The sequence below is a fragment of the Oratosquilla oratoria genome, chromosome 41 (genome assembly GCF_046742065.1).
Source record: "Oratosquilla oratoria isolate Oo_2021 chromosome 41, ASM4674206v1, whole genome shotgun sequence".
In the NCBI taxonomy this organism is placed as follows: domain Eukaryota; kingdom Metazoa; phylum Arthropoda; class Malacostraca; order Stomatopoda; family Squillidae; genus Oratosquilla; species Oratosquilla oratoria.
Genome location: NC_134817.1, coordinates 12,374,369 through 12,401,909, shown reverse-complemented (window position 1 = coordinate 12,401,909; position 27,541 = coordinate 12,374,369). Strand labels below are relative to the sequence as shown.

The window sequence follows — 27,541 nt, the reverse complement described above, 5'->3', positions numbered from 1 at the left end:
GTATACCCTTTTAAACTCCATCTTTCCTTGTACACCTCCTTACTTTTACCAACATTTAAGTTCAACTCCCCTATCACATGCCCTTTTAAACTCCATCATTAACTCCTTTAATCCTTCCTCTGACCCTGCCACAAGTGCAAAATTGTCAGCAAACAAGTGCCTCACCTCCCACATTTCTCCATTTTCTTTAACCATCTTCAATCCATGGCCTGTTACCCTTGTGTTTACCTTCCGCACTACCCCATCCATGTATACATTGAACAGCCATGGTGACATGACACATCCATGATGCAGTCCCACCTTTACCTCAAACCACTCACTCTCTCCATTTCCAGTTCTAATGCAGGCTCTACTACTCTCATAAAAATCTTGACTGCTCTTAATCACTTCCATACAAGTCAAATTCTCACGCATCAGCTGTCTGGTGAACAATGATTTGGTGGTGCATCATAATACGCATGTTATAGAACATAAAGTTACAGTTGTATTACTTGTTCTTTCATCCTGAATGTTGATAACCACAGAAAATGTGATCAGGCCTGTTTACAGAATACGGGGGTCACTCGGCTACAACTACAAAATTAATATAATCAAGACGCTGACACCAGCATCCTTGTATTCATTTGCCCCTCATGATGCCGATGTCTGCATCACCATATGTCAAGGGTTAACATCTTTCCACAATCCCATACATTTGCAAAAACCTCTCGGTGCCTTTCTGTCTACTCTTTCATAAACCTTTTACAAATTCATAAAGGCCCAAAAAAACATCTTACCTTTAGCTAAAACTTTTTCATATATCTGCCTTACCGCAAAAATCTGATACCACTACATAGTCCATCAATGCCTTATCAACCACCCTTCCATCCACCAACCTCTTCCCTGTGTACTTATGCTTGACCTTTTTCTTAAACACTGATAGCTATCATCAACTCTTTTTAAACATATCTCCAACATTAACCTCTTCAATATAAATCAGACATTCATGTGCCCATCAAGTTGCTTGATGTACGATGATGCATCGCAATATGTGCATTACAAAATATAAAGTTACTACTGTTATACTTGTTTTCTTTCACCCTGAATGAATGTAATGTCACAGAAAACGTAATCAAGCCTGTTCACAGAATATGGGGGTCACTCGGCTACAACTACAAAATATATATAATCAGGAAGCCGATGCCAGCATCCTTGTATACCCTACTCGTGGCTCATTATGCATACATAGGAGTCATCATGTTCAAAATGTTAACTCTTCTATGAATTTTACCTGACACTCCACACTTCCTCAACCACTCCATCTATTGGTTCATCCCCTACCCTAGTATTGAGATCTCCCAAACAACTACATTGACATCCCTCCCTAAACCCTCAATGCAGTCATTTAAATCTATCCAGAAGCCTCCCTTTCCTCTACACTTCTCACTTCCAGGCCTATAGGACTTACAGATATCCATATCTCCCTTCCCAGCTTCACCTGCATCCACATTAAAAAGGAAATACAAGATTAATATATTCGTAACTGTGTGTGATGTGGTAGACATCTGGGAATTACATGGAAAAGGAAATGTTACTTCTTGCCTGGTTTAGTGTAAAAAAAGAAAAATACACTGAAATTAATTATATGCATTCTTCAGGGACGGAATCATGTCTGAGGTGTGTGGAGCTCCTCCCAGGGTCCGGAGGTTTAGTGCAACCTTTGGTCCTGTTTCACCCTTGGTAAGTAGAATGTCTCACTAGAGACAAAATTAACCTGTGAAGTAATAGAGTTGTTCTTGAGTTTGGGTCATTTAGATTGCCACTTGAGATGTGTAGACTCTCCTACCCTCCCAGAGGAGAAATGAACTTTTCCTCTACATTTTGTGTTACCTCTGGGCTTGACTCTCATTAGTGAAGTTGGTGTTAAGTGTAAGGTAACACCTTTTCTTCTTACTATACTACCTTTTCCTTTATTCTTTCCATTCTTTGATTCTGTAATACTGCCACAGTGATCAAGCATAACAGGGTGATCTTAGGAAGCCTCTTGGCACCACCCACATGTGGGTGGTGCAGATCCAGTGGTTGTTGTTGTTGTTGTCGTTCCCTAGACTGTCTGTCCTAGCAGTCCCGTCTCCCCAAGGAAGGCCACAGCCGAAACTGGGTTTTCCCACAAATCCTTTATAGAGTGTATGTTGTGTTGTTTGCGTGCATGATTGTGTATAATGCAGTCTTCCATTATGTGTTGTATGGTATGGGGTGAAGTGTTACAACCTGGGCAGCTGTTCACAACACGGTCGTCCAGCCTCTTCTGGTAGCTTAGAAGTGCTGGGTGGTGACCGCATCGCAGTCTGGCCAAGTGGACTCTGTCCTTACGTGGGAGAGAGGATTCAGAAGGGTGGATATCAGGGGGTCTGGCATGCAGCAGTGTGTTGTCTTTCAGTGTGTTAATGGAGCGGTGAGTGATTTGATTATGAATATGTTTCCGGAGGCTGGTATTTGGTGGTTGTGGAGGAAGAGAAGAGAGTATCTGTGTGTAATAAAGGTCTTTGGGTGTAGTTTTAATGTTTCTTGGTGTGTGTGGGTGTTCTGCTATGTAGTGTAGCGGGTGTGATGTGTTTGTGGTGGCTGCAGCAAGTGTTTGTGTGCCTCTCATGTCGAGGTGGTCCCTGACTTTGAGGACTTTTGTTTCATGGTGTAAATGGTCTGTAGGTGATGTATTTGTGCAGCCTGTAATTGTTTTTAGGGCTTTGTTTTGTATGATTTGAAGGGTGTTGTGGTGTGTCTCACTGAGATTAGGAGCCCACGCAGGACTCGCATAATTCATCACTGAGCGTATGCATTGTTTGTATATTGTTATATTAGTTTCTTTTTGTCCAAATGTTGTTCCAGTGATTGACTTAAGTGCGTTAAGTCTAGGTGTGCATTTGTTTTTTATGTTTGTGAGGTGTTGTTTGAAAGACATGGATGTATCGTATGTTACACCAAGAATTTTCGGTGTGTTTGTGTGTGGTATTAGAGTGTTGTTGATGTAGAGATGAGGTATGGATTTGTGTTCTTTTGTCCAGTTGGTGAGAAGTGTTGCTGTAGATTTGGTTGGAGCTATTTTGAGTCTGTTTGTGATGAACCATGTGTTGAGTGTGTCAAGGTAAGGCTGGATTATTTCTGCAGCTTTGTCTGTGTTACGATGTGTGCATGTGATTGTTATGTCGTCTGCGTAGGAAGAGATTTGTATTTCTGAGGTGTCTGGCGTGGGTAAGTCATGCATGTATAGATTAAATAATGTGGGGGATAGAACTGAGCCCTGTGGTACTCCGTTCTTAATGTTTCTGATGTGCGATGATTGGCCATTATATGACACATGAGCATTCCTGCCTGCCAGATAATTGGCCAGCCATCTTTTGGTGTTATTGTGCATGTCTGTGTTATATATTTTATTTGTTAGGTTGTGGCGGGGGATAGCATCAGCTTTAGTTATTTGGTGTTTGTTTTCTGTGTGACAGTAGTGGAGGAGAGGATTTGTTAGATTATTTTGTTTGGCTTAGATCATTAGAAACATTGGTGACTGTTTATCCACAAGAAGCTAAGATGAGAGGGAAAGTAGGGTGGTGGATGGAAGTGGGTAGCATGCCTTTGACTTGGCTACCTCCCATATTAAGGGGAAGAAGCTCTTAGTATATAGATAGATGATTTATACAGGTAGTAAGACTTCAGAATTTTGTTATATTTGGTTGAAATAGTTTTTCATTTAAGGTCACACAAAAATACTTAAATACTATTGCTTTCAACCACAGCAAACTATATGACCATAATTCAAGTCAATGACTTCAGATTGTATCATAAATGTTAATCATATTAATTGGATTGTGAGTTCTGCTTGCTCTGAATTCTGTGTTTAATTTTCCATATCTTGCATATCTTAGTCCCCAGGGAGCTCCAGAGCAGCGGCCCATGTTGCGCGCATGCGGGTTAACCAGTTGCGGCAGGAGGAGGGCATGGACGTGGTCAACAGGGAGGCAGCACATGAACGCACTGTTCAATCGTCCCTGCAAGTTGCTCAGTGTTTATCCCAGTCATGTGAAGACTTAACTCTGGTAAGCTGAGTAGTTTATTAATACTGAATATTCTGTCTTGGTTTGGGGTGGTTTAGGGAGAAGTTACGTGGGATTGACGAGAGGGAAGCAGGGGTGGTGGATGGGAATGGGTGTGTACCTTTGACTCGACTACCTCCCCTTATAATGGGGAAGAAATCATTGGTATATGGATGGATGGATTATTATTTATAAACTTTTTTATGGTAGAAAGGAAGTCTATGCATGTTTTGAAATGAAGTGTGAAAAGTATGATTGGTATTACAAGGATAGAGTGAGAAATAAGGTGGTATAGTTTGGGTGGCAAGTTGCTAGATAAGGTAGATCAGATAGTGTAAGGTGAATTGGACATATAGAAAGAATGACTGGGGAAAGTGTTGCAAAGAATGTTAAAAGCAGAAGTGGGTGGAGTGAACTAGAGAGGAAGACCAAGAAATAGGTAGGTGGACAGGGCAAGGTGGGCATTGGATGCAAGGAAAGGAGAGAAAATGCAGATGGGAGTGAATGGAGAGTGATTGTAAATGGATGATGAAATGACTTGGCAAAAAGGTAAATTCTTGTCTGTTCCATATATTTTTCAAGATGGATGGGAGCTGCTGGGGGAAGTGCTTGCATAATGAAGCGGTGTGTGTATTTACCTAGTTGTATTTTACAGGAAGAGAACTATGCTCGTAGTGACCTGCTTTTGTATCTTTTAACATCCAGTTTGATCTTAAATTTCTTGCATAGTTTTTGCACTAGCTGTTTCTTTATTTAGTTTGTTCCAGATATCTATCATTCTGTGTGGGAAGCTATTCTTTTTCAGATCTCTTCTGTAACTATCCTTTTTAAGTTTATTTTCGTGTCCTGGTTTTTCTTCTATCCCACTTTAATAAGTAATCTCTATCAAGGACTTCCATCCCTTTCATAATTCTGTATATGGTTAGCAGGTCTCCTCATTCTCTTCTTTGTTCCAGGGTTGGTAGTTCAAGTTTGTCCAATCTTTGTTCGTACATCAAATTGGAGAGTGTTGGTGCCATCTTTGTCATTGCTCTTTGAATTCTTTCTAATTTCTTTGTTCTTTTTAGTACTATGTGTCCATAGTGTTGCAGCACACTCCAATTTTGGTCTTATGAATGTAACTAATATTTTCTTTACCATTTCTTCATCCATGTAGTCAAAAGCCACTTTTATTGATATTAATAGATTTAAAGTTTTTCAGACTAATTTTTTTATATGTTTGGTGTCACGTCATTGATGATAGTTACTCCTAGGTCCCTTTCCGAGTTGCCTTTTTTTAACCTTTGTACCAGTTTTGTATTGTCCCGATATTCTGTTTTTGCTTTTTCCAAATTCCATTATACTACATTTCTTGATGTAGAAATTTCACTTAACTCTTCTGACTCCATTTCCAGATTTTTTCCAGGTCTTCTTGTACTGATTTGCAATCTTCCTCTGTACTTACTCTAATAATTTTGTATCATCTGCAAAGAAGTTCATATAACATTCCACACCTTCATCCATGTCATTTATATATATGGCAAACATTATTGGAACCAACACAGAGCCTTGTGGGACTCCACTTATCATTTCTTCCCAATTTGAATTCCTGTCTCTGAGTACTACCCTCATTTTTCTCCCGTTCAAGAAATCTTTCATTCATTCCAATAACTTTCCTATTGTTTCAATTTTTCTTTGTAGCTTTTTGTGTGGTACTTTGTCAAATTCCTTTTGTAAATATAAGAAGGCACAATCTGCCCATCCATCCCTTTCTTGAATTATTTTTATTAATCTCGAGTAAAAACATGATCTTCCACTTCTAAATCCAAATTGTTTTGGATTTGGTATTTTGTTATCCTCCAAGTGTTTAATCCATTTACTTTTGACAACTTTTGCATATTTTTGCTATTGTACTTGTAAGGGAGACCGGTCTATAGTTGGTTAGGTTTTCTTTGTCTCCTACTTTGTATATTGGTACAATATTTGCAGTTTTCCTATCTTGTGGTACTTTTCCTTCTTTGAGTGAGAAATCAATTATCTTGTGTATTTTGTCTGATACTTCATATATATATTCTTTCAATATCCAATTTGCAATTCCATCTGGCCCATGTGACTTTCTGACATCAAGATTTTTTATTTGTTCTCTCATTTCTTTTTGTGTCACCGTTATTTCTTTCATTGCGGGAGATCTTTCTCTCTGTCCTTCCTCCCAATTTTGTGAGTTTTTAATTGTGAATACATACATACATACATATACCAAGGCTTTTTCCCCCTTCCAAGGGAGGTAGCCAAAAAGGGAAAGGCATAAAAACACTCCCACCCATTTCATCCCTAAATACACTCCACACCCCTCCCACCCTCCCTCTCATCTGAGCACCTCCTGGATGACGGGTCATCCCTGCACCCTGCCCACCGCCCTGGGTCAGAAGCAGTGTCGCAAGACACAGTACATCCACAGCAAGGCCGCTTCATTTAATCGGCGACCCCCCCTCTCCGTCCCCCTTTGCATATAAGGCGAGGACGGGGAGAAATCCCTTCGGGCTGCGTCAAAATTTACTCACACATACTACCCCACCCCCCATCCCCCCGCCCATTCCTCCTCATGCAGTCACAACATCATCCATATACAACCATTCTTCACTCACCTCTGTCTTTTGTGAATACAAATTTAAAATACTTTATCATAATTTCAGCCATTTCTACATCATCTATATATTCTTTATTTCCTTTCCGCAGTTTAACTATTTCGTGTTTGTCTTTTAGTTTGTCATTTATATATATATCTGTAGAATAGTTTAGGTTGGTCCTTGCATTTTTCTATTATATCTTTTTCATAGTTTCTTTTTTCTTCCCTACGTATTTTTAAACATTCTTTTCTGTTTGATGTATGTTTGCTTTTTTTTTTCTCTCTTCTCTCTCTCTATCTCCAGGCTTTGTCTCTTCTATCTTTAGTTTCACTACACTTTTTGTCATACCAACACTTTATGTATACCCTTTTTTGTTTTCTTCTTTGATATGTATTTTTGTTACCTCCTTGTATTTTTTTTAATTTGTTCCACTTCTCTTCCCTCTTTGTTTCTTTAAAAAAAAATTCCCAGTTTGCATTTTGAAAATTCTTATTTTTCCTTTTTTTTTATATTTCTCATCTCTTCTCACATCATTTTGTTCTTTTAATTACAACTCTATTAGTATGTAGTCACTTCCCAACTGGTGTCCTGTATTCCATTTAGTCCACTATTTCAGGCTCAGGTGTGAATATTAAGTCCAGTTGTGACGGTTCTTTATTGTTTCTATATCTGGTGTTTTCCTTCACCCATTTAGTCAATGTATATTCAATGGTCATATCCAGTAAAATATTTCCCCAAAGTTCCTCTCCACCTTTTACTGTCATTTCTTCCCAACATATTTCCTTTGAGTTAAAGTCACCCATAATTACTATGTTTCCTCCTTTCATTAATTCAATTAATGTATTCGTTGTGTCTTCCAGTAGTTTGGAATGATCACTATCAGTCCAAGCCTGCGTTTTTGGGGGTACATGTACTACTATAAATTTTCTACTTTTCATATTTACGTTTTCAACTTTAATCATAATCAATTCTATATTATTTTTTTTCCTTCTGTTATCTTTGTCACATTTAAACTTTTTTTTAGTCAAAAACATGATTCCTCCTCCCTGTTTTTCTGTTATATTTTTTGTTCATTGGTTATACTGTATAGACCTTGTACTATAGTATTTGATGGTAGTGGACCTGTTAATTTTGTCTCCACAATTCCCATTGTGTCAGGTTTCTCTGTTAACAGATAGTCGTTTAATTTGTTTAGTCCAGAAATCATTCCATCTATGTGTGTGTTATTTTTAATTTCTTCCTTGTCTTTTTTAAGTACCATTTTCTCAGCCTCAGATCCAGTACCCTCCAAAAAAACTCGTTCTTTTCTGTCTCCCTTCTTTTCTTGTTTTTTCATTTACTTCACTTCTAAGTGCCTTTTCTTTTTCTATTTCCTCATCGCTCATTTCCTTTTTTATCCATACATTTTTATATTTTTCACTGTTAGTTTTGTTGCTTTCAATAGTACTTGTTCAGCTATCATTTGAGTCCTAGTTTGATTTTCGGTGGCCTATAGTGTTTTTCTCAGGAGTATTGCCCCATCCTGTGCACCTCATCAATGTCTTTGTTGAACTCCTGACCTTCTTCCTGAACCACTTTCAGAATATCCTTGGCAATGGCTTTCTCTTTTTCTCTTTGATATTTATATACATTGTTTTTCTTTAATACCATAAACTACAATGCTTTTTTTTTCTTCTGTGTCTCTTATCCAATTTTCCTTTTCTTTAATTACCATTTCTTCAGCATTTTCCTCTACCTGCTGTTGTACTATTTCTTTAACCACTTCACTACGGGACTTAAATCTCGCGGGCAGCAGCCAATGCCAGCCGTACGACGTGTCGTAATAATACTTGCATTTTAGAATATAGTCACAGCTTATATTGATCGTTCTCTCTTTCACCCGTGAATTTTGAAAACCACAGAGAATGGGATTAAGAGCAGATTAGGGAGAATGTAAAAACACAGGGGCAACTACAATAAATATAATCAAGACGCCGATATGGCAGCGTCACGAATCCACTTGCTCCTCATGACACCTACGTGTGCGGCACCGTATGGAAGGGGTTAAATGTTATTTTCTGATTTTCTTGTTCTCTTTTCCACTGATTTTTTATTTCTAGGAGATCTGTCTCCTTAATTGATTCTCCCGCTTTTTCGGTCACTGTTATTGTTCTATGACTTTTTTTTTTTTTTTTTTTTTTTTTTCCAGACATTTACCTATCTCTTTACTTACTAGTATCCACCCCTTCACTCCCTTGTCCTCTCTTCACTCCTGACACCCTTCCATTTACTCTCCTAAACTCATACTCGCCCCTCCCTTTCAACTTAGTTTCACTCAATGCCAACACATCCATATTTCTTCTCACAAACATACTGCCTATCTCATCCCTTTTACACTTGTCTGTTACATCCGTGCACATTAAAAGAACCAAACCTTGGGGTTCTCTTTGGAAAATTCCCAGACACTCTTATACCTTTGATATTACAGAGAGTAAGATATCTAGCTGTAACCCTGTCCCATATTTGTTGCCTTTTATGACTCAAGTGGGAACACTGTGGCAGTATTCTTTCTCCCCTACCACAGGGTTTGACAAAAAAGGAAATGAATATTCAGAGAAGTGTTACAGGACAGTATTAACCTCTTCACTCCGGGGCACATCGCACGTCTGGCAGCATTAGCTGCCCGACGTGGAATGTTGCGTCATAATAATCACATTATAAAAAATAAAGTCGGTGCTCAATCGTTCGTTCTCTTTCACCCGTGTATTTTGATAACCATAGCAAATTGATGAAGCCAGTTTAGAATGAAAATTACGTAGGTACGACTACAATAAATATAATCAAGATGGCGACGTCGGCATCATCGAGTACCCACTTGCTCCTCATGCCGCCTACGTAGGCGTCACCGTATGGAAGTGGTTAAGAGTTGGGGATAGCATAACAGGAGGGCAGTTGCAGTATAATCTCTGTGAATAGAGATTTCCTCTATCACTGACAAAATGATGTGTGGCTCCCCATATAGACCCTAAAGTATCAGCTGTATGCTTCTGAGCAGCTTTTAACCCTACAATAATGTGCACCCAGTATCCCAGACTGGGTATTTTAGCCACCTTTTAATAAGTAACAATGTTTTAATCAATTGGAATTTTCATATTGTTTTGATTAATGACTCATAGGGCTCAAAATATGTGGTTATCAGCTGATACATGTACATTTGTTTTAGCTTGCCTAGTTTCTCAAATTCTTTAGGCTCTTTAGGTGATGTTTCATTGTTTCCACCCATACATAATCTAAACTTGTTGCAAAATCTACAGAATAAAGTATCCCCATCTTCATAAACATCTTCAGGGAATTGTCTTACTTTCTTTGGCAGTAACTGCAAGTGCAGGGAGAGATCTTTTGACCCTCTTTGGGGTTGTCATGTTCAGATTTTGCCTCTCCACCCTAAGTATAGGACCATTGAGTAGATAAAACTACACAAATACTTGTAGCTGAAATGTTTTATGCATACATATACCAAGACTTTTTTCCCCTTACAAGGAAGGTAGCCAAAAAGAAAAGGCATAAAATCATTCCTACCCATTCCATCCCTAAATACACTCCACTCCCCTCCACCCTCACTCCCATCTTAGCACCTCCTGGATGACGGATCATCCCTGCACCTTGTCCACTGCCCTGGGTCAGAGGCAGTGTCGCAAGGCACAGCACATCCACAGCAAGGCTGCTTCATTAAATCGGCGACCCCTCCCCTCTCCATCCCCCCATGCAGAAAAGGAGAAGACGGGGAGAAATCCCTTCAGGCTGCATCAAATTTTGCTCACACATACTACCTCACCCCCCATCCCCCCGCCCATTCCACCTCATGCATCACAACATCATCCATATACAACCATTCTCCATTCACCCCTGTCTTCTGTCCTCTCCCATCCATCCTCAAAAGACATATCCCTCTTCTCCAAAGCCCCCTTCACCCCATCCATCCACCTCATCCTAGGACGTCCCCTCATGTTCAATCCCTCCACATCAGCCTTCCACACCTCTTTTACTAGTCTTTCTTCACTCATTATTTCCATGTGTCCAAACCATCCTAAAAATAAATAATTACCTTCACATGAAAAGATAAATTGTTTTGTGAATAAATGAATAAATTGAACTTATAAAACTTGTTTGCACTAATTATGGTGAAATAAGATATGTAGGGGACTTTTTGTGCTGCTACCTACAGTTTAGCAAACTAAATAGAAACACGAGAAATGGGGGCATTTCAATCTGCTAAAATCATGGAAAAATAACTAATTTGGACAGAAAAAGAAATGGGAGAAAGCTGAGAATGTGTAGAATCCTTTTCTGGAACTGTATTCTGTTTTAGAGACCCAATTCAATGAATTCTGTCTGTTTTCCATGATTGTAGAATTTCAGACATGAGGATCTTAAGATGAGACAGATAAAAGAGTGGTGGCTGGGAGTGGGTATATCCCTTTTGACTTGGTTGCCTACCTTGTAAGGGGGAAAAAGCCCTTATTTATAGTATATATATATATATATATATATATAAAATTGTGTGTGAGTGAAGTAGCAGGTAATGGTCCTGTCTTGGAACATGGAAGGCCTGGGTTCAAACCCTGGTAGGTGCAAAAGTACTTTCATTGCTTTCTAACCCCTCTATACAGTGGCAGACATCAGAAGTATAGTAGATCAGTGTCGCATATGCCAGCACCAAATCATTATGATCGAGCTGCTCACACTGACTTCAGTCTTGATTCACAAGCACAGCCATTCCAACATAACAAAAAGAAATTCACATGCACTTCTTACCATACATACAACCTTACCAAGCAGGATTAAGCCACTTTGCTGAGGTACAGGGGCTGTGTTGTCCCACAGGGCAGGGGACTTCGGTGGAGGTCAGTCTCAGCTGTGGCAATAATGGACAGAATAACTTCAAACACACACACACTCACTCACTCACTCAAAATAGTTTTCCCCCCTTATTAGGGAGTTTGCCACCCAAGGTATGCAACCACCCTCCACCCATCCAACAATCCAACATTCATTTGTTTCTCCTTTAAAAAGTTCTTAGAAAAAGAGAATACTCAAACATATATATATATATATATATATATATATATATATATATATATATATATATATCCCTTATAAAAGGGAAGAAGCATTTGGCATATAGATAAAAGATTTTTGTGAAATGTGTTGGTACACATAAAAAGATGTATATTGTATTATGCTTAACAGATGTTTTCTCAATTAGTTGAAGTGAGTGGTGTGTGTGTATTTATGCATTAAGTGATTGATGTAGAATAACAGTTAGTCATCAAACCCCTAACCATTCCCAATTCCAACAGACTGAGGACGTCCCTCGCACCAAGGCCCACAGTGTGAGTGGAGGCAGCACAGGGAATAGTCTTCTTGGTACCATGAGCAGTAGCATCCTTGGTGGTACCACAGCAACCACTACCACTAACGCTACCAACTCCTATCGAAGGGACTTTAGTGATCCTCTTCACCTGACCATCGTTCCAACAGTCGTGCCCATTGTGGGATGCGCTGCCTCGCCCACAAGGGTGGGACGACAGTGCTTCTCACCGTCTTTACAACAGCACGTTCGCAACACCTCGTTCTCCCCATCACCCTCCCCCACCAAGAAGACCTTCACCTCTCGGAGAAGCCTGAGTCCTATTGCTCTGAGGCCGTCACCTTTAGGGCTAAAGCGAAAATTTGAATTTGAAGAGAGGTGCGACTTCCTCACACCAAGTAAACGACCGACGACAGGTAGTTTCACAACAGAGCGATGCATGGGGGGATTGCTCTTGGCGCAGTCACATAAGTGAGTATATACCAATGAATCTTAAGACATAGTCATATGTAACAGTTCTCATGTCAATTTGAAGTTTTGTTTCTAGTATGAAACATGTTACCCTATGTAGTATTTAGTTCATAGTTTGGTAATTACTACAAAAATCTGATCCATGTAACCCCCTACCTTTCCTATACCCACACTGATCCTCACCAATTACTCCCTCTGTTCCCTGCCTAATCCCCTCAATTAAAACCCTCCCATAAGCCTTCCCAACTACACTTAGCAAACTGATCCCTCTGAGTTAGAAGTAAGTTTGAAAGGAGAGAGACTGGAGGAAGTGGATAACTTTAGGTATTTGGGGCTGTATGGGGCAGGAAAGGGAGGAGTGGAGGTGGAGGTAAATTGTAAATTGAGAGAAGCAAGTAAATACCTTAGAAGACAAAAAAGTGTAATGAGAAATAGGCATTTGGGATGGAAGCTAAGAAATTATATGAAGGGATGAGTGTGCTGATAGCACTGTATGGGGCAGAGACTTGGAATTTAAGAGAGGCAGAAAGGAAAAGCTTGAATGTGTTTGAGATGAAATGTCAGAGAAGTATAGTGGGGGTTACAAGGTTGGATAGAGTGAGAAACGAGGAGGAGAGCTGGGATGGAAAAAGAGATGGCAGATTGAGCTGATGAAAGAGTATTAGGAAATAATGAATGAAGAAAGATAAGTAAAAAGTGTAGAAGGCAGAGGTGAATGGGGTTAACTTGAGGGAACGACGGAGGATGAGATGGATGGGTGGGGTAAAAGGGGGATTAATTAAGAGGGGAACGTCTTTTGAGCAAGGAAGGGAGAAGGCAGGAGATAGGAGTTAGTGGAGAATGGCTATGTATAGATGCTACTGTGATGCAGAGTGAGTTTAGGAAAGGGATTGCATGGATAAGATATTTTTGTGGTAAGACATGTGAAAAGGCTTTTGCAAAAAGTAAGAATATTTTTTGGTCCTTTATGGAATTAGAAGAGACTTATGATGGGTTAGACAGGAAGGCACTGTGGGAGGTATTTATGAGAGTAGTAGAACCTGTGTTAGAAATAGAAATGGAGAGAGTGAGTGGTTTGAGGTAAAGATGAGACTTCTCCAGTTATGTGTCTTGTCGCCATGGCTATTCAATGTATACATGCATGGGTTGGTGTGGGAAGTAAATTGCAAAGGTAATGGGCTGGAGATTGGAGATGGTTAAAGAAAATGTAGAAAATTTGGAGATAAGACCGTTGTTGTTTGTTAAAAGTACGTGAGAGGAGGAAGTTAAAGGTAAGTATAGGTGAAGATAAGGTGATGAGATGTACAAGGGAGAAGATGGCAGCAAATTGGAAGTGAGTATTAACTCCTTCCATGTAACAATGCCTACATAGGCTTCATTAGGCTCAAGTGGGTATATGAGGATGCTGGCATTGGTTGTAGCTGAGTGACCCCATATTCTGTGAATTGGCTTGATTGTATTTTCAATGGTTATTAATTAATATTCAGAGTGAAAGAGAACCAGTAATGCAGCTGTAACTTTATATTTTATAATGTGAGTATTGTGATACGTCATCGTACATCAGGCAGCTAATATTGACCATGAGAATTTGACTTGTATTGAAGAGGTTAAGGGAGAAAGGCTGGAGGAAGTGGATAGCTTTAGATACATGGGGGCACATATGTTAGGAAAGGAAGGAGTGGAGGTGGAGGTAGGATGTAGATTGACAGAAACAAGTAAATGCCTTGGTGGATTAAAAAGTGCAATGAGAAATAGACATTTGGGAATGGATGCTAAGAGGAGATTGTATGAAGGAGTGATTGTGCCAACAGCACTGTATGGGGCAGAAACGTGGAACATAAGAAAGGATGAGTTTAAATGTGTTTGAAATGAAATGTTTGAAAACTATGGTTGGGGTTACTAGGCTGGATAAAGTGAGAAAGGAGTGTAGGGGTGGAAAAGGAGTTGGGAAATAGGGTAGGTGAAAGAGTATTAGAATGGTTTGGACACATGGAAACAATGAGTAAAGAAAGATTGGTAAAAGAAGTGTGGAAGGAGTGAACAGGAGGGAATGACCAAGGATGGGATGGATGGATGGATGGGGTAAAAGGGGCATTGAGAAAGAGAGGGTTTGTTGAGGAAGGACAGGAGAAGACAGAAGATAGGGAATAGTAGAGATTGATTGTATATGGATGATGCTGTGATGCATGGAAGGGGGTGGGTGGGGGATGAGGGGGTTAGGGAGTGGTTATATGTGTATGATATTTTGACACAGCCCAAAGGGTTTTCTCCCTGTCTTCTCATTTTCTGCATGAGGGGGTGGAGAGGGAGGTTCACCAATTAAATGAAGCAGCCTTGCTTTGGATGTGCTGTGTCTTGTTGCATTGCTTATGACCCAGAGCAATGGGCAAGATGCAGGGATGACCCATCATCCAGGGGGAGCCAAGAAAAGAGGGAGGGAGGGAGGGGTTGTGAATGGGAGTGGAGTGGGTGGGGATGAAATGGGTCAGAGTGGGATTATTCCTTTTGATTTTGGCTACCTCCCTCGTAAGGGGGAAAAAGCCCTTGGTATATGTACGTATATACGAGTGTTTAGGAATTGGTCTTGAATGTAGTTTGCAAGACATGGGAAGATGTTGATGATAATAGTAACCATTTCCTATGTTTTAGTCAAGCATAAAACCCACAGGCCCACAGTGGTTAGCATGGGTCCTCAGGCTCGTCAACAGATCTCTTGGGGAAAAGACGTAGGACTGTTGTCTTTGTTTTATTGGAACAGCATTATTTCTATGCCGCCAGCTGAAACTGGTGGGAAGGGGAACAGTAATGGCAGGTCTATCTTTGTGAAACAAATGTAAGAAATACAGTTGAAATTGACGGGTTTGTAAAAATGACCGGCTTCATTGTCCATCTTGCAGGATCACCGTGTGCATTGGTTCCGTGGGAATCAAATTGAGAGAATCTATCTAGTTTTAGTATACAGGAAAAGATTAATGCTGGTGTGGCTGTCTCTTACTTTCACCAGTTAACTTGATTTCATATTCATGAATGATTACAAATGTGATGTTTCTGTTTATTGTCATACATAATTCGTGTATTGGTCCAGCTTAGAGTATGTTGCCTTGTAAGATAGTCCATGTATATATGTGTGGAAAGTGATTTCTTCACTTCCTTTGTCATTAGTCTTGCAATTTGTTCTCTTAAAGCCCTCTCGTTCCTAATCAGCTGATCTTTTCTTTTAGTGTAATCTACCTCCATTTGTAACCTGAAGTATACTCGGGTCACTTTTTTCTTTGTTCTTTCAGTGTTGGGAGATCCAAAACTTTCTCCTCATACTGCCTGTTTGGCAGGCAGGGAACTAGTTTGGTTCCAGTCCTTTGTATATCCTCTTGATCTAGCTTGCATCTTTCACATTGTGGGACCATACCACTGATATGGATTCCAGTCTGAGAGACTAGCATTTATACCATATTTTTCATCGTCTCTTAATCCACATAGTGAAAAATCACTTCAATATTCTGCAACACTCTATATGTCTCCCAAAATATTATTGATACGTCCGTCCAGTGACAGATTGTCGTTTATTACCACAACCGAATCCTTCTCCTCTTTTGCCTTTGTGAAGGATTCACGTTTTAAGGAAACGTTCAGAAATAGTCTTTTTGAGCTATTGCCAATTTCCACCACTCTCCATTTTTTGGTATTGAAACTGATTTTCTATTCTTGGCTTCATTGGAAAGAATTGGGTCTAAATCGTTTTGCAATAACTGATAGCCCTCATTTTAACTAGTTATAATCTTTACATTAAGAGAAGAAGAGAGAAGGAGTTTGAATGTGTTTGAGATGAGGTGTCTGAGAAGTATGATGGGGGTTACAAGCCTAGATAGAGGGAGAAATGAGGAGGTGAGGAGGAGAACAGGGGTGGAAAAGGAGCTGGGAGATAGGGTTGATGAAAGAATATTAGGATGGTTTGGACACATGGAAAGAATGAGTGAAGAAAGACTAGTAAAAGAGGTGTGGAAGGCAGATGTGGAGGGAGTGAACATGAAGGGATGTCCTAGGATGAGGTGGATGGATGGGGTGAAGGGGGCTTTGGGGAAGAGGGGAATGTCTGTTGAGGAAGGACGGGAGAGGACAGAAGACGGGTGAATGGAGAATGGTTGTATATGGATGATGTTGTGATTGCATGAGGTGGAATGGGCGGGTGGATGGGGGGGTGAGGTAGTATGTGTGAGCAAAATTTGACGCAGCCCGAAGGGATTTCTCCCCATCCTCTCATTTTATGCAATGGGGGGACGGAGAGGGGGGGTTGCCGATTTAATGAAGCGGCCTTGCTGTGGATGTGCTGTGTCTTGCGACACTGCTTTTGACCCAGGGCAGTGGACAAGGTGCAGGGATGACCCGTCATTCAGGAGGTGCTAAGATATGAGGGAGGGTGGAGGGGTGTGGAGTGTATTCAGGGATGGAATGGGTGGGAATGATTTTGTGCCTTTTTCTTTTTGACTACCCCCCTTGTAAGGGGGAAAAAGCCTTGGTATATGTATGTATGTATGTATGTTTAATCTTTACATACAAATACCGTAAAGCTGACTCTCCTTTACTAGGAGGATGGCTGTGTCAAAAGATACACCCATCCAAAACTTGTTTATTAAACCTCCTATCTTAGCACTCTGTGGATGAAAATCGTCCATGTCCTCCTTTGTACTGCTCAGATCATAGGCAATGTAGCTAGACACTGCACTTCCACAGCAAGGCTGAAGAGCTGGAGCTGATATTCCCTTGCTGCTTCATTAAATGGTGACCTCCCCCACTCACATCATCCACTTAAGAAACTTTGGAGAAGACAAGAACCTCTTTACAGGCTACCCCTTTACAACCACTCACCATTCACTTCTATCTATTGTACCCAACAAATTGTCAAGAAAATACTAAAAATACTCTTTCCCCTCTCTGTCATGTATGTTGTTCTCTTTCTCTCCTCTCTTTCTCCCCTCTGTCATGTCATTCTTTCTTGCTTTCCTTGTCTATCCTTTCCCATCTCCTCTTCCCTCTCCCTTTTGTATTCTCCTTGGGTATCATTCCCTCCCCATTGCTATGGGAGCTAACATTGTCTGCGGACCAGGCCCAAGATCCCTTCCTATCCAATTGTATTGTAATTTTCTCCACCTTTTCACATAAGGAGGGCCAACAGCTACTGCTCTCCTCCTACTACTGTAAGTCTGTGGAAACAGTCCTACACTAATACAACATGGAGAGTAGTCCAGTATTTCCTCTCAGAGATCTATGGTATAGCCTAAGGACTGTTGCCAGGTGCTATGTTGCTGTATATTGCCAATCGATGAGACTTGTGGAAAGAAAAGAGGGAGGGAAGGAGGGGTGGTGAGTGGGAGTGGGAATAAAATGGGTGGAAGTGGAATTATGCTTATTGACTTTGGCTACCTTATAATGGGGAAAGAGCCCATGGTATATCTATGTATGTACGAGACTTGTGGCAACAAATGGTATTCCCTCTCCCATACTCTCACTTCTTGCCTTCGTATTTTTATTTACAACCTCCACTGCACTGCTTCGCTTTAGGCTGATGGTATCCCCTTTTTCTTTTATTTTCCAGTGTTGGAAGTTTAGAGAACACACCCAGCCCAGCGCCTGGATCAGTCAGCAGCGTGGGCACTCCTGACTCAGTATGTTCCTCGGGATCACCGTGTCCTCCCGCACCACCCTACTCCCCTGCATCATTATCAGACAACCCCAATCAGACTGGAGATCCACCGCCCCACATGTTCAAACCTGTCTCCCCAGCCTTGGCCAGTGAACACACTACTGGCTTTGGGGGGCCTGAGCAGAGGGGGTACCGACCTTCAGACCAAGGTGGAGGGGGTTTCACCAGTCACCTCGGGTCATTACGCAATGACGAGAAATGCCAACACAGTAGTGATTCAAGTAGTGATGCCATGTTAACTGAAGACGTCCCTGCGACGACGCCAGAGCATCTCAAACCTTATCAAGCTATGGACTTAAGTGATTCCTTGCCCCAAACTCACCTTTGATGCTCGAGTGCATTGGAAGGGAAGCATATTAACAAGGAGGGTTTTCAGTCTCTGTATAATGTCCTAGACTGGAACAAATGGATTTATGTGATGTGTTAAATGTGCTGGAGGAGTTCTATACTTGTACTGGCCATAAACTGTGCATTGTAGTCATTAGAAAACAAAAGGGGGAGGATCAGGACTTGAAAAGGAAAACTTGGAAATGCACTATGGGTTTGGAGTGGGACTGAAAGATGGACTAGTAATTTTTTTTAACTAGCTGCTGCAGTGTCACCTGGAGCTATATCCGACTGATACTCTTGAGTGCTTGTGTCCCCAAATAACCCTAATCTTGACACTAGATCTTATGGTCTCTTGGTGTTGCGACCATTGTCATGTTCCCCATCTACCCTTCCCAGTTAAGTTGTGTGTCGCTGCCAAGGGTACTTGGTTCACTCTATTATATTTTCTCTATTTATAATTTTCAGTGTGTCCAGTTTCTCTAAAGCAATGTACTAATACAGAGTTTGTATGTTGAAAGAATGTATGGCTTTGATGTTTGAAAAAATATATATATACAGAGGTACACAAAATTTGTATGTAAGAATGGTACTTGTTTATTCATATGTTTTACCATGCGTTTGGTTGCATAGTCTAATTGATGTGTACAAGAGTTTACGTATTGGAGGACTGGTGTCGCTGCTCTCGTGTTTTCCTGTTTGGTTAGTGTGACTATTTAACTTTTTGACCTCTACCTTACTGTGATGTCTATATTAAGTCAGCCCTCCTAGTTAATGATGGCTCTCACTCGTGGATTGCATACCGGCGCCAGATGCGTCAAGAGGTATGTGATCGTCAATATTCCATATAACAGATATGAACTTATTCTTCCAGTGCTCTTGTGATCTTTGTGAATATATCCATTTTCCTTATCTTGCCAAATGAGGAGATCGACACATATCAGAACCCATTGGTGCTGATATCTTTGAGATCCCATTGAACATAAACATACAGCTTTAGACATGCATCTGATTTTTCGAGTCTTTGGAATGCAACATTACCCTTGCTTTGAATGCGCAAGCAAATCTGATGGTGACGTCTGCCATTTGTCACGTAAGCCAGGCATAACCTTGGATGAGTCTTTTAAGACATGATGGTCAGAACCCTGGCAAACAGGGTGTAGACTGTTATAGCACATGTAAAGGGAGCAAGTGTGTTAAACACATCATTTGCAGGTGGGTAGGCTACAAGGAAATCCTACTGCAGTTGCTGTTGGTGACAGGCAGGCAGACAGAGAGGATGTGTTTGGCTGACAGGTAGGTCATCGGGACGGCCTGCCATAGTTAATGCGAAGGGCATGTAGGCCAATTATGACCTGCTGCACACACAAAAGCGCTTTGGTTTTGTCCGACTTTTCTTTAGATATGTGACTTTTTTTGCCAGTACATGTTTGATTAGCTACATTGAACATTTTTCAAATGCATCCCATTTTCATCATAATATATATGTATATAGATATGATGTTAATTTCTATTAATATTCATTATTTAACTACATCCATTTGGTGTGAATGTTTACTTTTTTAATTTTTGCTGTATGTGTTGACTTAATATTAAGACGTTGCTAGTCGATATGCCAGCTGCCACCTGGGTTTTTCCATGGATTGCATTGGCCGGAACATAAGTATATAACTTATTGAACTACTGATGTAGCAACAAATGACAGGGTGAAGCATCAAAATGCAAAGCGAGGGTAACCTTGCTCGCTTGAAAATAAAAGTAATCTTTTGTTGCAGACCTGGCAATTAGTTCAAGGGGCATCACACTCAATCTGTAGTTATAGGAAGCTATTCATTTCTCATACTGACTAACAAATTATCAAATGTAAATGTAAAAGTGGGTCTTGCATTGAAGATAGCGTACACAGGGTACTTCATTTAATGGCTAGATCAATTGCGGGCAGTAGCGGGAGAATCGACTCTACAGGAAAAATTGAGTGGTAGTTGAAAGCATCCTTATCATTAGGAGAAGGTGAATTGAAGGAAGTTGCAGAAATACGAGGAAGAAAAAATCTTTGCTGGAGTTCGTCAGTTAGGAGTGGAGTGTTTAACCACTATGAGGGTAAACAAGCTGTGTTACAGTTAAGGTTGAAAGTGTCTGTCAACAGTAGCCAAGTATATTTGGAAAATAAGTGTTATGTGTTTTTTATTTACCTCAGCTGCCGAGGAAAGACGCCAGAGTTCTTGGTCGTGGTTGTTGTGGACTGGCCTCCCATTTTCTTTTTCTCTCCATATTTTCTATCGTCCACTTATTTTTTTATTTACGTATTTATATATTTGGTTACTTCTAATTTTTCCTCACCAAAATTAGAAATGTTGGACATTGCCTTTGGTACATCTGAATTGTAATTTATAATAATTGAGTTGCATTGGCATCAATAGCATCAGTTACTGAGTTATGTAGGTTTTGTGAATGCAGCATAAATCTTTCAAAACCCAAATTCCTGTCTTAGAAGACTGCCCATGAATTCCATTCACTACCTGACTAATCCACACATTAATTTAGACATACATATTTGCACATACCAATGGCTATTTCCCCCTTACAAGGGATGTAGCAATAAAAAACAAAGGTATAAAATCCACTCTCACCTGTTCCACCCCCACATACTCCACTCCCATTCACCCCTCTCCCTCCCTCTTATCTTGGCCCCTCCTGGATGATGGGTCATCCCTGCATCTTGCCCACTGTCCTGGGTCAGAAATAATATAGCAAGATGCAGCACATCCACAGCAAGGCCGCCTTATTTAATTGGTGACCCCCCCCCCTTTCCGTCCCCTCATGCAGAAAAAGAGAAGATGGGGAGCCCTTTGGGCTGCATCAAAATATCATTCGCACATACTCCCTCACCCCCCCCATCCCCCACCTACTCCCATGCATCGCAGCATCATCCATACACAACTATCCTGCACTTACCCTTTCGTCTGTCTTCTCCCTTCTTTCCTCGACAGACATTCCCCTTGTTCCCAAAGCCCCTTTTACCCCATCCATCCATCTCATCCTTGGTCGCCCCCTCATGTTCACTCCTACCTCAGCCTTCCACACCTCTTTCATTAATCTTTCTTCATTCGTTCTTTCCATGTGTCCAAACCATCCCAATATGCGTTCATCAACCCTATCTCCTAACTCCCTTTCCACCCCTGCTCTCCTCACCTCGTTTCTGACTATCCAGCCTAGTAATCCTTATACTTCTCAGGCACCTCATCTTAAACACATTCGAACTCCTCTCTTATGATCCATGTTTCTGCCCCATACAGTGCTGTTGCCACAAGCACTCCATACAATGTCATCCATTCCCAAGTGTCTCTTTCTAATTACACTTTTTAATCCCCCAAGGCATTTACTTGGTTCTTTCAGTCTACATTTTACCTCCACCTCCACTCCCTTTCCTGCCACATTCGCACCCAACTAAAACTACCCACTTCCTTCAGTCAGTCTCCCTTAGTACTCGCCTCCAATTTGCTGCCACATTCTCCCCATGTACATCTCATCACCTTTTACCCACATTTATCTTCAATTTCCTTCTTTTACACACCTTCCCAGACTGTCACTAACTTCCTTAATCCCTTCTCTGATCCTGCCACAAGGGCATTGTCATCAGCAAACAACAATTAGCTTATCTCTCACTTTCTCCATTTTCCATAGCCATCTCCAATCCCCAACCCATTACCCTTGTGTTTAACTCTCACACCACTCCATCCATGTATAAATTGAACAGCCAAGGCAACATACTCATCCCAGGTGAAGTCCCACCTTTACCTCAAACCACTCTCTCTATTTCTGATTGAAGTGCAGGCTCTACTACTTTCATAAAAACTCTGACTGTTCTTAACAGCTTTCCTCCTATCTCATATATCTGCAATACCTCCCACAGTACCTTCCTGTTTACCCTGTCATAAGCCTTTTCCAAATCCATAAAGGCCCCAGAAAACATCCATACCTTTTACTAAAGCTTTCTCACATATCTGCCTTACCAGAAAAATCTGATCCACACAACCCCTACCTGTCCTAAACACACAATGTTCCTCACCAATTACTCCCTCTTCCTCTCCTAATCCTCTCAATCAAGACCATCCCATAAGCCTTCCCATCTACACTCAATAAAATGAACCCTCTGAAACTACTACACTCACACTTGTCCCCTTTTCCCATGTAAGGTGAAATTATACATGCACTCCTCTAGTCTACCAGCATTCTACCCACTTTTAAACAAACATTAACCTTGCCAGCCAGTCCACCAACACTGTACCTCCTTTATTTTGACACTGCATGATACCCATCCAACCCAGGTGCCTTACCTGTTCTCATCATTTTAACAACTGCTTTCACCTCATCTTTCCTTATTTCTCCACCATTTTCCTTACTCATCACGGTAGTTTTCTAAGTGCTTCCTACTGCAACTACCTTTCCCTCCCTATCCTCCGTCATATAGAGCAACTCCCTAAAATACTCTGCCCATCTTCCTCTTGCTGTTTCTTCCATTATCATCTCTCCATCTGCACCTTTTACCTTTTCTTTATTTGAATCGCCTCCACTTCCTCTCTTAATTTCTTTCCAAAACATCTTTTTATTACTTTCAAAATTTCCTGTCATTCTCTTACCCAATTTCACATTTGTTGTCCTGTTTGCCTCCTCTGTCTTATGCTTTATCTTTCTTTGTATCTCTTATATGACTCTCTTGTCCTATTTTGTAGCCTATCTATAAATGCTTCTCTTCTACAACCTTCACTTCATCATCCCACCACTTGATACCCTTCCATTTCCTCCCATCCTCCTTGTTCCACACACCAACTTTGCACATCTTGTGATTCCCTCCTTGAACCATCCCCATTCTTCCACTCCTAGTTCTACTCTATCCTTCAGTCCCACTCCTGAGCTTCTTGTACTCCTTTTCTTTCTCGTTAAAGCAGTTTACCCTCAGCACCTCCCTACATTCTGTCCTTTTCCCCTTTCACCATCTATCCTCCACTCTCATCTTACCTTCCACTAAAAAATTATCTGATATTCCCCCACTCCCTAAGAACATGTACATAAAAATCTCTACTATTCTGGTTTCCATTATGTAGTTCATTAAAGCCTTTTCTACCACCCATCCACCACCCTCACCCATGTGTACTTGTGCTTGACTTTCTTCCTAAACACTTTTTGCTATCATCAGCTCTCTAGACACATCTCCAACTCTCCACTACAATTTTTTCTTGGAACTCCACACTTCCCACCCACTCTGTCTATTGGTTCATCTCCTACCCAAGCATTAAGGTCTCCCAATACCACTACATTGACATTTCTCCCAAAACAATCTATACACTCATCTGAATCTATCCAAAAATCCTCCATTTCCTCTACACCAGCGGTTCTTAACCCCTGGGTCGCGACCCAAATTTGGGTCGCCAAGCTATTTTATTGGGTCGCTAAGGGTTTGCAGAAAATAATTATTTTCCCACTACAAATATATTATAATTATATACTGTAATAATTAAAATACATGATGCCTAGTTTTAGGATTCTAAGCAGACCATGATTAAGTAAAAACTCCAAAGCAGAAAATATATTTGAAGTGTTTTGAAATTTCAATGTATATCTATGTAGGCTTGGGTCGCGATGCTTGATTTGTGCAAAATTTTGGGTCGCTGCCAAAAAAGGTTAAGAACCACTGCTCTACACCCTTTTTCACTACCAGGCCCATATGCACTTATTGAAACCCACATCTCCCCAGTTTCATCTTCATCCACATTAACCTTGAAACCTTCCACTCCACCACATGTTTACCTATCTTTTCACTTACTAATATAGCCACCTCTTCTGTCCCTCTTCCTCTCTTCACTCCTGACACCCTCACAACTACACTTCTAAATTCAGTCTCCCTTTCAACTTATTTTCACTCAATGCCAACACATCCATCTTCTCACAAACATGCTACCTATCACTTCTCTTTTACTCGCATCTGTACCACATCCACACATTAAAAAACCCAAACCTGAGGGTTCTGGTTGGAAAACTCCGAAATCCTCTTTCACTCCAGGAATGTCCCCTTTGGGGACACCGATAGCATGCATAGTCCTATCCCCGTCCCGTTTTTTTGTCGCCTTTTACAACTCAAGTGGGAAGACTTAGTGGCAGTATTCTTTTCCCCTACTACAGGGTTAGGCAAAAAAAGGAAATTAATATTCAGAAAAGTTGTACATACGTTATCAAGAGTGTGGGGGCAGCATAACGGAGGGACAGTCAGTCGCAGTATAATAAAGTAGCATAATTTCTCTGAATAGATATTTCCTCATCACAGACAAAATGATGTGTGGCTCTGGTCCATAGGGGTGCCCCATATAGACCCAAAAGTATCAGCTGCATGCTACTGAGCAGCTTTTAACCCCACAATAATATGCAGCCAATACCCTAGACTGGGTATTTTAGACAATGACTAGATAATATTTCCACACCACATTCCAACTGCAAAGCAACACTACATTTTGGTATGTCACACCAAACAAGGGGAAGACAGAGCTTCCTGAAATAACTACCACCCAGTCAATCACAAATTGCCTTAGTAAATTTGTAGAAATTATGCCATTTTCCCGACTCCACTTTCTCCTCACTACCACCTCTCCAATCTAGGTTCCTTTGTATATTGTGGCACCAGACATTCAACCAGTTGTTGCTGACTGGACTCCTTGCAGCTTCACATCAACTGAGAGTGGTTCTTAGGCCCTCTCATAGACTCTAGAAAGAAACTTTGGACTGATGTTTACAGTATTAGTGTGGGGCTTCAGTCAACATCTGAAATTTGTAGGAGCCCTCCTTGCATTTAAAGACAGGAAATACAGATGAAGGAGGTGGAAAGAAATATTTGGCCCAGTCTGGAGACCAAATACCAGCCCCTCAGGGTTGCACCTTTATATGGAAGTAAGGAAATTTGAAGACAGGTGACTGATGCTCACAGGAGAACCTCGTGCAGGTATCCATTGTTGGTTGCACGTCGCAAACATTTTGGTGCAAACAATAGTTTCCACTACTTTTACCAACATCCTGTTCATGATGGATTAAATGTCTCTCGCTCTCTCTCTCGTCTTTTTTTTTTTCCGTTGCTTCTCAATTCTTCTTACAAAAAAGGTCTAGAGAACTCCGTATTTTGTTTCTCAAGTTGTCTGTAGAAACCAACTTGGAGTTTGCAGGAAGAAAACAATTATTTCTGAGAGCTGGGGCAGTTACCCTTGTCCTCGTGCTGTTGAGGTGGCACTGATAGAATTCACTCCCGTCCGGTCCCTTCACCGATTTCGGATCCTCAGAATCATTTCCCAAGTCATGTACTTTGGGTAACGTCATTTTGTTCCTATTGATCTCCATACAACATGTATGATATTGATTTATTTTTTACTATATAATTGTGGAAGGTTAGCATCTCCACATTTCATTATCATGTTCTCATTCTCTCTCTCTCTCTCTTTTTCTTCTTCCTCTTCTCTTTTCCACCTCCCGATCTCTTCGCTCCTAAGTTCCCGTCGTCCTCCTTTCTCTCTCTCTCTCTCTCTCTCTCTCTCTCTCTCTCTCTCTCTCTTTCTCTCTCTCTTCCTTTCCTTCGTTCTTAATTCCCCCTCATTCTCTTTCTGTTTTGTCTTCATCTAATTTCTAGCTTCAAAGTCTGTTCCTCTCACTCACCTCATCTTTATAACTTTCTTATCCCCCCTCTCCCCTCCCTTCCCTCTCATCTCCCTCTCCTCAACCCTCTCCCCTCCCTCTCCTCAACCCTCTCCTCAACCCTCCCCTCAACCCTCCCCTCCCCCCTTCTCCTCCCTCCTTCCCCTTCCTACTTTCCCCCCCCCCTCCCCTCCTCTTCCCCTTCCCCTCCCCCCCTCCCCTCCCCCCTCCCCCCCCCTCCCCTTCCTCTCCCCTCCCTGTTCCCTTCCCCTCCTATTCCCCTCGCTTCCTTTTCCCATCCTTCCCCTTCCATCCTTTCCCTCTACTCCTCCCCTCCCCCTTACCCTCCCCTCCCTCTCCCCTTTCCATCCTCTCCTCTCCCCTTCCTCTCCCTTCCATTACCTCTCCTCCCTTCCCTCTCACTCTTCCTCCCCCTCTCCCTCCCCCCTCCCCTTTCCCCCATTCCCCATCTCCCCTTTCCCCCCTTCCCTTTCCCCTTCCCCCCGTTCCCTTCCCCCCGTTCCCTTCCCTCATCTTCCCTCCTCTTTCCTTCATATTATTCAAAGTTAAAAACCAGAATTTTATATTTCACGAGAAAAAAAAAGAGACGAATACTTTTCCTTACGGATTTTCTTGGTCGCCCAACATCCCCCCCACCCCTCCCCCCACCATTAATTAGATAAACTCATTTCCATAAGGGGATGTGGGGTGGGGAGGGAGGGTGGGGGGTTGTCTTCTTCAGGATTTCCTTCAGTACCTTTGCACGTTGCCCTCCTCCTCCTCCTCCTCCTCCTCCTCCCTCCTCCAGTCTCATCTTCATCTCTCCTCCCTCGTCCTCCTTCCTCCTCTCTCCTCCCTCCTCTTCCTCCTCCCTCCAGCCTCCTCCTCCTCTCTCTTCCCTCGTCCTCCTTCCTCCTCTCTCCTCCCTCGTCCTCATTTCTCTTCCTCCGTCCTCCAGCCTCTTCCTCTTCTCTCTTCCCTCGTCCTCATTTCTCTTCCTCCGTCCTCCAGCCTCCTCCTCCTCTCTCTTCCCTCCTCCTCATTCCTCCTCCTCCTTATCTTCATTTATTCCTGATCATTAATTACTCCCTTCCCCGAACCTTATTCTCTCTTTACACACTTTTATCTGTCATTTCCTTTTCCCTCTTTTCCCACCCTTCCCTCCCTTCCTCCCTCCCTTCCCTCCCTCCCTTCCTCCCTTCCCTCCCTCCCTTCCCTCCCTCCCTTCCTCCTTCCCTCCCTTCCTCCTTCCCTCCCTTCCTCCCTCCCTCCCTCCCTCCCTCCCTCCCTCCCTCCCTCCCTCCCTCCCTCCCTCCCTTCCTCCCTTCCTCCCTTTCTCCCTCCCTTTCTT

The 27,541-nt window shown here is 41.7% G+C and overlaps 1 protein-coding gene across 3 annotated transcripts in view; it reads left to right on the top strand.

Moving 5' to 3' along the window:
• The window catches only part of LOC143020967 (uncharacterized), a 32,057-nt gene extending 11,362 nt beyond the window's left edge, over positions 1-20,695 (top strand). For all 3 annotated transcript variants that reach the window (XM_076178017.1, XM_076178018.1, XM_076178019.1), the window contains 4 exons: positions 1,638-1,719; positions 3,900-4,070; positions 12,013-12,494; positions 18,085-20,695. In XM_076178017.1, coding sequence (XP_076034132.1) covers positions 1,638-1,719; positions 3,900-4,070; positions 12,013-12,494; positions 18,085-18,520 — 1,171 coding nt within the window. In that variant the 3' untranslated portion in view covers positions 18,521-20,695. The remainder of the gene's footprint in view (positions 1-1,637; positions 1,720-3,899; positions 4,071-12,012; positions 12,495-18,084) is intronic.
• The last annotated feature ends 6,846 nt before the right edge of the window (positions 20,696-27,541 follow it).